This window comes from Punctularia strigosozonata (genome assembly GCF_000264995.1).
Source record: "Punctularia strigosozonata HHB-11173 SS5 unplaced genomic scaffold PUNSTscaffold_3, whole genome shotgun sequence".
Taxonomy (NCBI): Eukaryota; Fungi; Basidiomycota; class Agaricomycetes; order Corticiales; family Punctulariaceae; genus Punctularia; species Punctularia strigosozonata.
In genome coordinates this window covers 377475-391053 of record NW_006767435.1, presented here as the reverse complement: position 1 = coordinate 391053, position 13579 = coordinate 377475, and the positions used below count along the sequence as shown (strand labels likewise).

Here is a 13579-nt window from a genome sequence, read left to right as displayed (position 1 = left end):
CTCGCTGTGAACGCATGCAATTAAGATTAGTAAGTACCCGAACCAAGAGAAGAAATGAGCACCTTCAGTTCCATCGTTTCGAAAATGGGGCAGACAACAAGGTCCCAGAGACGCTCCAGGATATCCTTCCACGACAGCAACCCGGAATCACCTCGGCGTGATTTGAGTGCAGTCGGAGGAGGCATCTTTTGGTACCTCTTCGACGATCCATTGTTAAAGCGTTTGCGACGCTCGTTGTCTAAAGTTTCATGCATGTCGATGTTAAGATCCTCGAGGACACAAGCGTCAATCCCTGGTAGAGTGATGTACCGAGGCGGCTTCGCGTCCTGAATAATAAGAGCCACAGCGCACGTCTCGTTCGCCAAAAGGACGACAATCGGCCCGTCTCGAGCCACGGTAGACAGCTCGCGCCATGGACGAGTTCGAAGTAGGTGCTCATACCCAGGGGTCGATCGCGCCTCCTTCAGTAAGGCCTCCAATTCCACGTGAAGATTTTTACGTCGAGTTAGTAGCTGCCCATCGTCCGCTGCCTCGAGATCAATCGTCCGCATGATCTCCGTTAGACGACGCTCAACGTCGTTCGGTAGATTTTGTCCGCGCCGCCTTGAGTTGAGGGCACGGTTCCAGAAGACGGCGCGACCTTGCTCCAGCAGCTCGACGGCGACGTCGGTGCGTGAGCGTGAGAGCTCGTGGATGGCGGCATCCCGCGCGATACCAGGCGCCTGCTTAAGTGCTTCAAGTCTCTCGCGTAGGTTACCGAACAGGATGGCTTGTGGCAGTAAGGTCACCGCGCATTGCAGCGCTTCGGAGCGGATCTGAGGGTCGGCGTCCCGACATGCGTTGCTCCACTCAACGGCGCATGCGAAACGAGAATGTAAAGGAAATCGGGCATTCATCGCGCCCTCCGAGAAGAACCGCACGGATTCGGAGAGGTGACGCGTGTCTCCGACGAGCATCCACAAGCAGGCATGTTCCTGAGCACAGCCTCGAATGTATTCGCTTGTCCGAAGATCGTTAGATTGTATAAGTTCCCGAGCCTGTTGACGAAATGAAAGGGCCTCCCGCGCGTGTTCAGGCCCCCGGACTGCACGCGCAAGCAGGCAAAGGCACCGTGATAGACTGGCTAGGAGGTCCAGGGTGAATCTCACTTGATAAAGTGATAGACGGTGCAAGAGAGGGCGCAGGAGCTTAATGGCTTCCTGTAGGTCATCAAGATTGCCGACGCGCTTGAACCGCAGCTCCAGAGCCATAGCAATGACTGAGATATAAATCTCGGGGTTGTTCTCGGGTACCACGGGTATGCAACGTCTCCCGATATCGAGAGCGGCGTCGACGTCAGCTATATCCTGTGTCAGGCTATAACGCGCTATAAGCAAGCTCCCCGCAAGAACCATGTATAGCAGCTCGCCCGGGTTGGGAGCCTCGGCGATCGGCGAAACGCAGTCCAAGGCGATCGAGACTGCCTCTTTCAGGTCGTCTGCCCTTCCGCCTGATTTGTACCTGTTGTACAGTCCACTGGCGAGATTATACAGCAAAGGACGGAACGGTCTTCGCCCGGGCCGAGATTGCGATGCGACCGCGACCCTTGCGACGGCAATTTGCTCGTCAACGTACTCCGATTGACCGCTGGCAGCGTACGCATCGCCCAGCGCTCCGATCAACCCGACTGATACGTTGAGGATCGGAATGCTGCGCTTGGGGCATACTTCGAATGCACGACGAGCCTGTGATAAGATGCCATCGAATTCATCCGCGTTTGCGATGTTGCTGAGCCACATGACGTGGCGGCTCAGCGAGGAGCCGTAGTGCGGGTGGTTTATGTGCGCCATGAGATCTGAGACATAGCCCACGGCTTTCGCACAATCTCGGTATGGGGTTCCTTCGTATAAAGGCAAGGTACCCGTTGAATTGCCCCACGGGATAGAGAGGACTCTCGCTCCGGCGAGGACAGCAAGAAGGTGATATGGATGCTCTGTCGAAGTGATGACTAAGGCATCGCGGGCGGCGCGATATGAGAGAGTATAGGAGCTACTCCGACGGCTCATGTCACGATAAACTCGTTGCAGATAGCTGAAAGTACGGAGTCTCCGAGGGTCGGATGGGGATAAGGTAGCCAATGCCTCGTTCAAGAGGTCGGCGGCCCGTCGAAATTCCTCAAGCGGAAAAGAAGGGCGAGGGATATCGCCATAGTTCCTGATATGTATAGCGGCGCCAAGACCGTGGAGAGCGGGGTATAGGGCAAGGTTGTTAGCTTTGCGGAGGTCTAAGCTCCGTTGATGATGAGTGATCGCTTCCAGGGCGTTGTCCAGCTCGGTTGTGTGTTCGTACCGAGCAGACAGCGCGTCACCCAGGGCGTCGAGGGAATCTTCGATTAAAGGATGATGATCGCGCACGACATCTGACGCTAGTAAGCCGCGCAGCGCAACGATTGATTCCTCCAACAGAGGAAGGTCACCGAACAGCAAGTAACGCTCTAGCAAAACCTTCCCGAAAGAGAGACGGACACCATAACCGACAGGATCAGTGGCTTCCGCGATGTATGTCGACCTATATTGCGTGATGCGATCATCCAGATCAGAACGTAAACGTGAAAGATGATGCTTCGCCTCGTCGATGTTGAAGCCATTGATCAGCGATACAATTTCAGCCGCGTAGGCATCAACGGATGGAGTGTCGGAATCTGGCATGACTATCAGCCCGTTGTTTGTAACCCACGAGACGACGAGAAGCGAGCGTACGGACCTGCTTGCATCGTTCAACGGGAAGCGATCACCAAAATTGCGGGGTGTTCGATGATAAGAAGAAAGTGGTAGCGAGAAATACGGGGTGCCCGAGGATAATTCAGCCGACAGCACCGTATGTCGTCGACAGGCGGGTACCCTCTTTTTATGCAGCCGCCGCGTTTTCATGAAACGAGTGGGATATTAGTGCGCGGTGATGCGTGACAGATAATGAAGCCAATAACCGAAAAGTCGGGTTGGCCGGGGAATTATAGTGCCGTGTCGAACCGTGCAGGAATCCTACTCACCACAAGCCAGCCAGTTTGGCTGGGAAGGGAGTATCCCCAAGCTATGAAATTTAGCATTCTCCCGCAGCTTGAAAGACAGAGCGACATATTCCATGGCACCGGGCGCATTAAATCAGGTACAGCTTCTTGATCCACCTCGACGGTGTTTTGGTTCCTGTTCGGCATGGTCCGAGCGGGTGCGCATGTTGTGGCAACCGAGATGCAGATGACTGGCTACACAGGCAAATGCGATTCGCAATCGAGCTAATTGGCGAAGACCCGTAGCGACCGACGTCAGGCTTTTACAGCTTGCAAATATCATGTGAAAGCGGGAGGCTGGAAGCAGCGTGCTAGAAATAAGGGGCCAAATTTCCTAGGTCGCCTGGACCAGTTGGTCTCTCGCGTGTGAGCGACCTTCATTCAAACAACGGGAGCTGCCTAGGGAGGCTAGCCGTTTGGCACGGTGGCTTGTGCCGATCCCGCAGGGCGCCGCCGGCGGTGATGCGAATGATAGAACAATACCGCCAGCGATAGTACGGAGATACAGGGCATTTTCTGGTCCGTTAAGCTGTGAGCGCAAATGAGCTACTTCCCAAGCTCAAGGTATGACCGTGCGTCGAGGAAACGATGAAGCAGATATGATGCGGAAGCTGAAGGAGGGCGTGAACATTCAACAACACGTCGAACAGACCACCCTAGGCGACCACGTGTCGAACACGCGCGGGGCGCCTCAGCAGTCCGCCACCGCTGCGTGTTGTCCAGCCATGCTGCAGATCACTGAAGACTGACGCTATACGACTATGATTCATGAACTGGTTGTACAACGGAATAGTATGTGGAGCTCCTCGACGATCTGTCACTCTGGCACTCAGACACTCTCGCAGCTATACACGCCCCCCAGGACAAGCTGTGTTCCCAATGTCGACTGTCCTTCCTAGAGGCGGATGACCGCATCCTTGTGACAAGCTGCGGTCAAACCCTTCATTTGACCTGCTTTGAGATCGTATGCGAAATGAATCAGAGGTGTCCCAGGCGTCAATGTGGGTGAGCTCTCCAAAATACATTCCAGGCCTGCCATCGACTCCATCTATCCACCGCGTTTTCCGGTGCATACCAGAGAATCGCTCCCTGCGAAGAATCGTCTCGAGCCGCTGTTCTCGACGTTCACAATACGAAGCGGGCTGTCAACGGAACAGCATGACATACTCGTACCACGAGAAAGTCAGCATACCCCATTATCGTGTCCACTCCGATGTCAAATATTGACTGCGCACATCATCTCGGAATTATCAGCTCTTCACCGTGCCGAGGAATGCGCACAGTGTCGACTTGGATTCTTGTCGGCGGACAAGAAGGTCGTCCTTACGTCCTGTGGCCAACGTTTTCACCCTACCTGCTTCGAGCTTCTATGCAACTCCGAAAAGAAATGCCCTCGCTGCCGGTAAGCCATATATATCAGGAAATGCTCGATCCACAGCCCCTCATGAAGGGTATAGACAGCGCTTATCAAGAGATATCCTCGCCCGAGTTGCTGTCATGACCGCCGGCGTAAGCATCGTCGGAGGTGCGCTCCTTGCCCCGGTATTGGCGCCAGCCGCGGTGGGTATGGCGCGCGTCAGTGCCGCCGGTTCTGTCGCTGGTGCGCATGTTTTTGTTCCTTATCACGAAGCGGAGCTGACTTTGCCTTCAGGGTCGTTGGCGGGCGGCATCCAATCCGGTTTGCAAAACGTCGCATCGGGTTCCCTCCTCGCGACCTGTCAGAGAATCGCCACAGGTGGGGCTTTGCCTGCCGCATGGACGGCGGTGAGCGGGAAGCTACTGGGAGGCAGGGCTGTGTTGTGATCAGAGAGAGAAGGTAGCAGGGAAGGTAGGACGAAGAAGTCCTTACCGTCCGATATCGAAGGTCTGATAGACGTGTAGACGTTCATCGCCTGCTTCCTTGTACCTTCCAAGATAGCAACCGGTTATCAACGTTCGCTGGTGTCGGAGTCACTATGGTACTTAGCATCTCACCCACACCCAGCGCTCAGTGGGTGTAGCTGCCCTGCGAGAAGCGACCTGTTAACCCTCGGGAGTGCATATGCAGTGACCCCCTGGCTCTAGGGTATGGCTGACTCACCCTGCATCAATCTCAACGTCGCGTATGTTGACTGAGGTTCGCACCGGAAAAAATGGCACGAGGCCAACTGGCAGGGCACCGGAAGGCTCAGCTGACGCTGTCCAGAGGCAATTCACGACGATCTTGGATGCAATGCACGGGCCGGATGGGCAGAACAAGAGACCGAATGCCGAGAGGATCAGTAATGGCTTGCTGAAGACATGCATGGAAGGCGGGCGTGGCCGACGGGCGATGGTCAACCTGCTTGACGGCTTGAGTGTGTAGGTTGAGTCCGATTATGTTTGTGCCGCAGCGTGGAATAACGATGGCGCCTTCCACTCAGAACAACGGATGCTTTGTTGCGGCTCAAGATGCATTGCAAGTGTGTATTTTACGAGAGAAAAAAAGGCCGATCGACTGTTGTTTCCAGTTCCTACACTACTATCACGACCTTCTTGGGCGAGGCAGCGAAATAACCTTCAAGCCGTACCTCATTGCATGTACCATTACAGGTCATTCCGTACCGCCTAAACCACCGCCTCCATGCCCGCTCCCCTTATCCCGCCTTTCCCTCCACGTCGTGTTCCATCCCCATCGCCTCTGCCCTCACCTGCATCTGCCATACCTTCCCGGCCTGTGTCTTGCCATGCCTCGTCAGCCATCTTCTCATGGATCGGCGTTCGTCAGCTCGCCGTTCGCCCACACCCAACAGGAAATTAGTAATATGGATTTTCATCGTTCTGGACTGACCGCTAGTTGTCTCCGAGGGCCTGGCATGACCATTATGCCTTAACATCATTGATCGATTATCAATCTGCTGCGAGCTACTGCCATCACCGCCCGCGAAGATACTCACATGCACCGCTTCAGACAATCTCACCGACGCGACTTGATTCGTCGTATAACGGTAATACAACTGCTATCAAACGGTATGGTCGACCAAACAAGTATGTCAACTACTGGACAAGCCAGTGTCTGTGGTAAAGGTTCTGGATCAACAATCAACTATGGGAGGTATCGCCGAATTGCAAGCCTTGCATCAACGCCGGCATCGCTTCAAGATTAATATAGGGTGAGCGCTGAACCTCCTGCATTCTTCTTATCATTTATAGTCTGAGGGTGCATGTTGCTTAGTGACACTCGAATTCAAGAAACTTCTCTTCCTCGTGTCCTGCCTGGAGTAAGACAACATCTCTCCGAAAGCTGAAATCATGCCATGATATAATGTCACAGGTAAAACATCACAAAGCCAGTCGTACCCAGCAGACTTAAACGAAGCCGACTTTGAAGTGGACGATATCTCCCCAATGTTTGTATACGCGGGCACTTGGGGCGACGCAAGCATCAATTCGCTGGGTGCACCACCTGCGGACGGCGCTCAAGGATCGTACTTCAACAGCACCTTCCACGCTACTGAGACCCAGGTATACTTCATCGAATCTTCAACCTCGCTATCGTACTCAGAGCTCGACCTCAGAATTCGAGCGTATCGTTCGAGTTCAACGGCACTTCGGTTTGGCTTTATGGAGCCAAGAGAAATAATCATGTACGTAACCTTACGCCCTCTCCGACATGCGAGTTGCTCAATTCGATCAGGGTGAATACACAGTGACATTGGACGGGCAAATTATATCGGCCGATGGCTTCGCTACCCCGTCACAATTTAAACAAGTTCTTTTCTCGGCAGAGGGCTTAAATGATAGTCCTCACACACTCACCATGGAGGACTCAAGTACCGATTCCAACCGTCCTTGGGTGGACATCGATTTCGTTATCTTCACAGCGGGGGAGCAGGACAAGTGAGTGCGTTACGCGAATTGGGTATTCAGCGCATGATTCTGTATCTGATGGCAGCTGCACAATGGCGGATAGGACCATCGACGACTCTTCGGATGTTCTGGCTTACTCGCAAGGGTGGGAAGGACTCATAAATCAAAACCAATCTCATTTTTCCAACGGCACCTATCAGTCAGGCATATTCGGACCTCCGGGTTCCACGATGGTACTCATTGATGTCGTAGCTGGACTAGTCAGCCTGGGGCGCACGTTACCCTGTCATTCACTGGTTAGCTCTTTTCACCCTTATGCAATTTTCCCGGAAACATTTACCCCCGGGAATTTTGACAGGATCTGCCGTTGCCGTATACGGTTCAAAGAACTTCACTCATGGATTGTTCTTGGTCAGCTTGGACGGAAGCCCATCGCAGATCTTCAACGGGAGTTCATTCCCGTTCAGGCCGCAGACATTGCTGGTAAGCATCTCCCGTATCATTTCACATATCACATATAACTATATTCGTATGCAGTACTACGCGAGCGGATTGTCGAGCTCCCAGCACTCAATCGACTTGCTAAATGTCGGGATAAATGGCTCCGTGTTTGACCTAGATAACATAGTCGTGACCAGCACAGCTTGCTCATCTCCGAACGTAACTCCGAACTCGACTGGACATTCAGAGCTACCAAGGTGATCAGCATTTCTCTCTCATTAGAAGAGGTACCGCTGATGACAACGGTGAAGCCCCACTGCGGGCTCACGTCTAGGAACAAGGTATATCACAGCTTCCAGCCCCCAATCAAGGGAACTGCGGTTGCTGAAACCGAGTCTCGTCTATTCGCAGCAAAAACCACACTCCACTTATCGCGGGTTTGGTCATAGGCCTGACCTTGTCCATCGCGGCGATCATTTTCGGATATCTATGGCGCCGTATACGACGGCGGATGTCTCCGCCTAACCTTCAGCCAGTTGTTAGCGAACACTCGATACATCCTGCAGTACTAATCCCCGAAATGGGAGAAACGGTACAACAAAACCTCACTTCACATTATAAATCCGGTAATCTCACCCAGGTCCATGCGTGAGTTGTATTTCTTTCCTTTCCATGATATTCGGCGTGTTTACATGCCACCCTGCAGGACCTTCCATACGCCTCCACCCGACTACAACCACGCGATCTCTTCCGTTGCTTCCTCGAGCTCTCCGTCTCAATCCTGATGCGCCTACTGGAATGAAGGTCAGTTATGCATGTGTGCGTGGACGTCATATTACCCACCTCGGGTTAGAAGAACCGTACATCATGTCGTAGTCATGATTCCGTAGTCATTGTAGGGGACCGTACATAGCACCGAGAAGTGAGTCGGGGGATGCCGTTTCGGCGGAGAGCTCCGAGCTTGAAATCGAGTCTCTGATCGTCGTCTCTCCGAAAATTCTTCGGGCTACCACGAGGCAATACGATCCTTTCGTTCTTCAGTACGCTACCAAGATCGATTCTAGGCGATCTACCTCAGACGTGAAACTCGACGAGGACGGCTCTGACAGAAATGCTGGATGGATCACAGGGATGTGCAGCTTTCTCCGGCTGTAGTTTGGCTGCTGTATCGATCAGTTTCGCACATGCATCGAACCTGGGCAAACTAGCACTCGATATAATCCTGTGGTTAGCTCGTGCATGATGGTTCTGTCTACCTCGGAAGCAGCTATCAAAAGTGATTCTACTGCCTGCCGCCACCTCGTGATTTGCTGTTCGCTGAAGCTATGGACCTCGCCCGGATGGGATAAGTCGACCCACCACCATTATGCGAGGTGCTTCTACACATGACTACGCCGTTCTGTGTTCCGCTATCCCTCATCGATAACTTGACCCGCAAGCTCCACCCCCGAACGATCGCCTTATCCTCAGTATCGAACGCTCAACTCCTTGACGCCTTCCAAATCGCAACCATGCCCTTGCATTCTCGCACTAATTGCTGTTCTGCGGTCGATCTGGAGCTTACAGTAGATGTCTATCGAGGATTGCACTTCACCCTCCAAAGCCAGCTGGTGGAAGCGAAAACTTCTGGATCTCTATACAACTGCAGAGATTCGGATACATGTGCGACGCTGACGTCCCTAGAACAAAACCTCCATGTTAATTGTCGTACTCCTCGTATCCGCCATATCCATCTTCGCCGTCGAGCTCTTCACCGTTGTTACCTTCCACATCGTCGTTGTTACCAAAATCTAGTGTGCATGCGTCAGGACCATTTCGCCTCTGATGAGAGTGCAGCCAACGACCATCAACAGATTCATTAGATCCTACACTGGCTGCTTCATCGTCATCATCTCTGGGCGCCGATTTATGTGCAAGACCTGCAGCAGCCTTCTTACTCGTCGCCTTCGACGAAGAACCAGCCTCATTTCCCCGTGCACTTTTTGCGGTGGTGTCTATGGTTCTTGTGCCGGCTCTGGCAGTCGCTTTGATCCTCTCTACGAATGGTTCGTCGTACCCAACGAACTTCATATTTATACATTGGAGCGCCTGAGTCCTCATCAGCTCCGGAAAATGAGCTCAAATAGAGGCCCTTACCTCTTCTCCAGTCTCGAAGGCTCGAAGTACGTCACGGCTCGTCACGTCACCGGCATTAGGCCCTTTCCCTAGAAATTGTTTCAGTGCCTCGTCGGAGACTACCACGGTCCTCATGCCTCAACTGACGCTGTTTCTTCCTTTTGTCTATCCGGCTGCGCATCTCAACCAGGACCTTCTCGGGCATAGGTGGGCCAGCGATACTCTTCGCCCATAATTCTCGTACCTGCAAATGTTGTGGTCAATTGAATCATCGACAAGACGCTGTCACACCCACATCAGACGACTGCTTCATGAATTCTTCCGCAGGAACGTCACTGCCCCGTGAAACTTGGTAGTCTCCGCGGTACTCCCACAGTTGCGGATTACTCTTCTTGCACTTCACGATTAGCTTCCATGTCTTGTGTTCCAAGATCTTTGCTCTGTTGCACCAGAGAGTTCCGCGACCGCCGGGACGTGCAGGCAGCGTTGGGTTGAAACCTGTGTTCACCAACAATACCATCTGCCCGTCCAGCAGCCGGTTCGTCATGGACAGCCGGCTTCCTTTGTAGGTATCGTGAAAATCATTTCTCCGGAACTGAATACATCAGTATAAGCCTTTCCGAAACCTGTAGGGTATCATGCCTATGATTGCAAAACACACCTTGAAACTGGGGATATTTTTGACATCCATCGTAAACACCGGAGTCTATCAGCATCGTGACAGATGAGCAACGACTGAATGGGGCTCGTGATTTGGCCTCTCACCGGAGGCATGAATGGTTGATCGTCCGACGATGACGCCTTGGCCACAGCTTCGTCTCGTGCACTAGGCTTCACTCTCTTCGTGGCATGTTTTCTTTTCCCTTTTTCATCGTCTGAACCACGATCTTCAGCTGCTCGTTTTTTGCTTGGTCCGTCGTTCTTACCCTGTCAATCGCTCATCCAATGAGCTCTTCTCAGCACGGGGTTACCTGAAGACACGACACTCACTGGCGCCGCAAGATCTTTGTCCTCGGTCTTGACCAACACTACCTCGGCATCGCTCGTGTCGCTCGTGAGATCGATAAAGCCGTCTGTGTTCTGATCGCCTTTTCGCTGGGACCTGCTCCGATCCTTCCTATGGCCGGCTCGCGATTTGTGCTCATCGCTCTCGATCCGCTTGAGCAAGTCTTTGTACTTGTCCTCCCATTTCTTCGCGCGCTTCGAAAGCTCCGCATTTTGGGTTTCTAGATCACTGTTTCTCGAGTCGAGCTCGTCGATCCGATTCTGAGCAGCGGAATTGGTCGCTCGTAGCTCGCCGAGGATGGTGCGAATACGATCTCGCTGCTGTCTTGGAGATCGTGCAGCATCCTCCGAGATATCCTGTACGGTGAGCATGAGCATTCGAGGTTGGAGTGTAAAGTCAACGGCATGTTAGATAACGGCGCGAGCAAAGCAACGTGTAACCGGTCCGTTCGCCCGCAGGTACAGGGAGATTGCCAAAATCAAATCACCAGTTACGTACCCTCGCTACACGGGTCTTAGGTGCTGAGAGATATCCCTATTTCTACCGTTCCACTCACTGCTACGTTACCATCCCATGACCCATTCCGTGTGTACGGCAAACGATATTACACGACTATCAGCGAGGACAGGGTATCACGATCAGCCGCAGGTACTGAAACCGGGCTCAACTCACAAGCGCTGTTGTCCTTCTCGCCGGTGGAGTGTTAAGCGTCGACTTCTGTGTCTGTTACGGTCTGTTCGCGCTCCCGACACTCTTTAGCTGCCTTGCGACGCTTCACGTTATATTCTGTATCGGCGCGGAGTCGCTTCGCGTTTCGCATCTGATTCTTCGTACGCTTGGGCATATTGGCGGCTGTAGCCTTGATCTTTTCGACGAAGGCCGAATCATACCCGATAAACTGCGTTGCAATCACCCGAATCTCCTGGTTATCTGATCAGCCACCTGTTTCACTATCTCGAAACGAATTCAAGGAACCTCTTCTCCAGATTCTATAGCCTGGATCACGTCGGCACACTCGACTTTCTCTGATTGCTTCCCTAGGCCACGCGTCAGCAAGGACTGTTCCCAGTTCAATGAACCGACGCACGCTCTTTCTTCCTCGCAGCTATACGCTTGCGCATGGGCGTGTAGCAGTTGCCTGGGGCAGTTGCCTTGACGACATTGTTGCCCCATTCGTTTCGGACCTTGAATACCATTTGAATGGGGCCTGAAGGGTGAATAGGGCACTCACAGCCTCCGACTGGCTCATGAATACCTGGGGCTTCACACTACCACCTGGTGATACCTTGTAATCACCGAGATATTCCCAGGTTTGCGGAGTTGAACTCGGACACTGGACGATCAATTTCCATTTACTGTGTTCCAAAATGTCGGTTTTGTTGGCCCAAATCTCCCCGTGCGCACCAGGGCGATTAGGAAGGAGTGGGTTCCATGTCGGCTTAATCATCAACACCACCTGTCCATCCAACAACGGGACGATCATTGGGACATATTGACCTTTATAAGTGAGATGGAACGCGCGTCGTTGAAACTAATCAATGGTGATTATCAATGGCATCTTGTTTATAAGGTACACACGTACACGATATCTCTCGACGGCACCGACATCCACCGTATATGCAGGCTCCTGGAATCCTATAAGCGATGTTGCGGTAGGACTCGGATTTCGAAGACATACGGGAGGCCAAAAGGCGGAGTCATCAGATGCAGAGACTGTGCTTTCCGTCGATTCACGCCTCTTTCGTTTGGGCTGTCGGCGTGACATTATACCCGAGCTCTGCCTGCCAATAGAGGCTTCTGCCTGCCTCTTTGACCGCCTTCTGGAATCGGTTTCCTGCTATCCATCTCGGACGTGAGCCAGACGTGGCAAAACGTTTTGAATGAGCAGCGCACCGTTGCAGGATCCGCCTCTGCCGCAAAAGATTCATGCTCATCTTCAGCGCTAAGATCAATGACGTCCACCGGATCGGTCACAGCGCGCTGGATTCGTGCGACATTATCGGCGCCTTGATCCACGAACTAGCAGCAGGTTGGGATCACGCGCCTCGACTGTCGAATCAGGAACACGTACCGACACATCCTCCTCGAGATCGTCGTCACTCAGAACCAATACTTCATGACCATCCTGCTTGTCAGAGGTGGGGCAAGTCAGAAACATCCCCGTGGTAATTCCAGCACTCCCACCCGCTCTGCATGCACCGACGACGACACGTCATCGTCTTCTCCCTTAACGAAAGCGTCGGCACCGACGCCTTCTTCCTTTAGGACGAGCGTCTTGTCATCTTCGTCATTCGGAAGTAACTCATATTCTGGCGGGGATGCCCAATCCTGTCTCATGTAAGGCCGAAGATTAAGAATCATTCTTTACGTTCACTGACCTGATCGGGTATGTCGAGCTCAGGAGGCTCTGAGGCGTCCTGTGGCACGATGCATTAGGATTTTGGCAGATAGCAAATCAAAAAAACCAGCGAACCGCATCCAAGTCATTCAGTAACGGCTTCGTATCCGTCGTCTCGTCGCTGTCGAACGCCGTGGTGCTTCTCTCCTGGAAAACTCGGTTAGCCCTCACTTCGTCGACTTGAAAGAGAGCAAATGACCTCGAACGGCGGCTCGGGAGATACAACCGGTTTAACGTCGTGAACGTCAGTCACGGCGTGATGTCGCTGTATCCCGGATGAAGCGGGTGCTACCGCCTCCTGCGTAGGTTCATTCTCAACGGAGGTATCTCGTCTCGTCTGCTCTGCTTGCCCTCCCAATTCTCTCAACTGCTTCTCCAGCTCGTAAATCCGTCGGATCAGGTCGAGCTTATCCCTCTCAAGCTCGTCGTTGCGGTTCTGGAGGACCACGTTGGCCGCTCGCAACTGTCCAACCATGGCCAGCCAGTGATCCCGTTGCCGCAACACGTCCTCGAGGCGTCCGTCTTCCGACATGGTGGTAACGCCGACAGCAAGCAACGAAAATGGATAAGCAAGGCGAATGGAAGAAACGGAAAGGACGCGTCAAAACGCGTTGGACTTCCAGAGGGGGACGCGTTGTACCGTCGACGACCGACGGTTCGCGTAACGTGCCCCTCGGCTAGCATGGGATCTCACGGGTATCCAGCCTTAGCGAGGTCCGGCAGGGTGTTGCAGGAGAATGCTCTA

At 53.1% G+C, this 13579-nt stretch overlaps 3 protein-coding genes across 3 annotated transcripts; 1 reads left to right on the top strand and 2 right to left on the bottom strand.

The window, feature by feature from the left end:
• Positions 1-26: 26 nt before the first annotated feature.
• On the bottom strand, positions 27-2687 carry PUNSTDRAFT_42565 (uncharacterized protein; the record flags this gene model as incomplete). Its single annotated transcript, XM_007380712.1, has 1 exon — positions 27-2687. One exon carries the CDS (start codon positions 2685-2687, stop codon positions 27-29), a length of 2661 nt encoding a protein of 886 aa, XP_007380774.1.
• Positions 2688-3895: 1208 nt separating this feature from the next.
• On the top strand, positions 3896-4980 carry PUNSTDRAFT_118740 (uncharacterized protein). Its single transcript, XM_007380711.1, has 5 exons — positions 3896-4051; positions 4125-4228; positions 4301-4448; positions 4504-4646; positions 4698-4980. Exons 1-5 carry the CDS (start codon positions 4020-4022, stop codon positions 4847-4849), a joined length of 579 nt encoding a protein of 192 aa, XP_007380773.1. The 5' UTR covers positions 3896-4019; the 3' UTR covers positions 4850-4980.
• Positions 4981-9013: 4033 nt separating this feature from the next.
• On the bottom strand, positions 9014-13366 carry PUNSTDRAFT_141676 (uncharacterized protein; the record flags this gene model as incomplete). Its single annotated transcript, XM_007380710.1, has 20 exons — positions 9014-9105; positions 9157-9403; positions 9452-9519; positions 9578-9674; positions 9726-10025; positions 10092-10136; positions 10196-10357; positions 10421-10792; positions 11167-11358; positions 11412-11473; positions 11524-11620; positions 11668-11967; positions 12019-12063; positions 12115-12273; positions 12330-12455; positions 12508-12561; positions 12621-12764; positions 12815-12853; positions 12910-12981; positions 13034-13366. The coding sequence occupies 20 exons, from the start codon at positions 13364-13366 to the stop codon at positions 9014-9016; spliced, it is 3006 nt and encodes a 1001-aa protein (XP_007380772.1).
• Positions 13367-13579: the final 213 nt, after the last annotated feature.

Excerpts from the sequence above, each read along its gene's own strand:
- PUNSTDRAFT_118740 (XM_007380711.1), top strand. The coding sequence starts at position 4,020 with ATGAATCAGAGGTGTCCCAGGCGTCAATGTGG. Across the intron at positions 4,052-4,124 it reads TGTCCCAGGCGTCAATGTGG|AGAATCGCTCCCTGCGAAGA; the intron begins GTGAGCTCTCCA and ends GGTGCATACCAG. Across the intron at positions 4,647-4,697 it reads TGCCGCCGGTTCTGTCGCTG|GGTCGTTGGCGGGCGGCATC; the intron begins GTGCGCATGTTT and ends CTTTGCCTTCAG.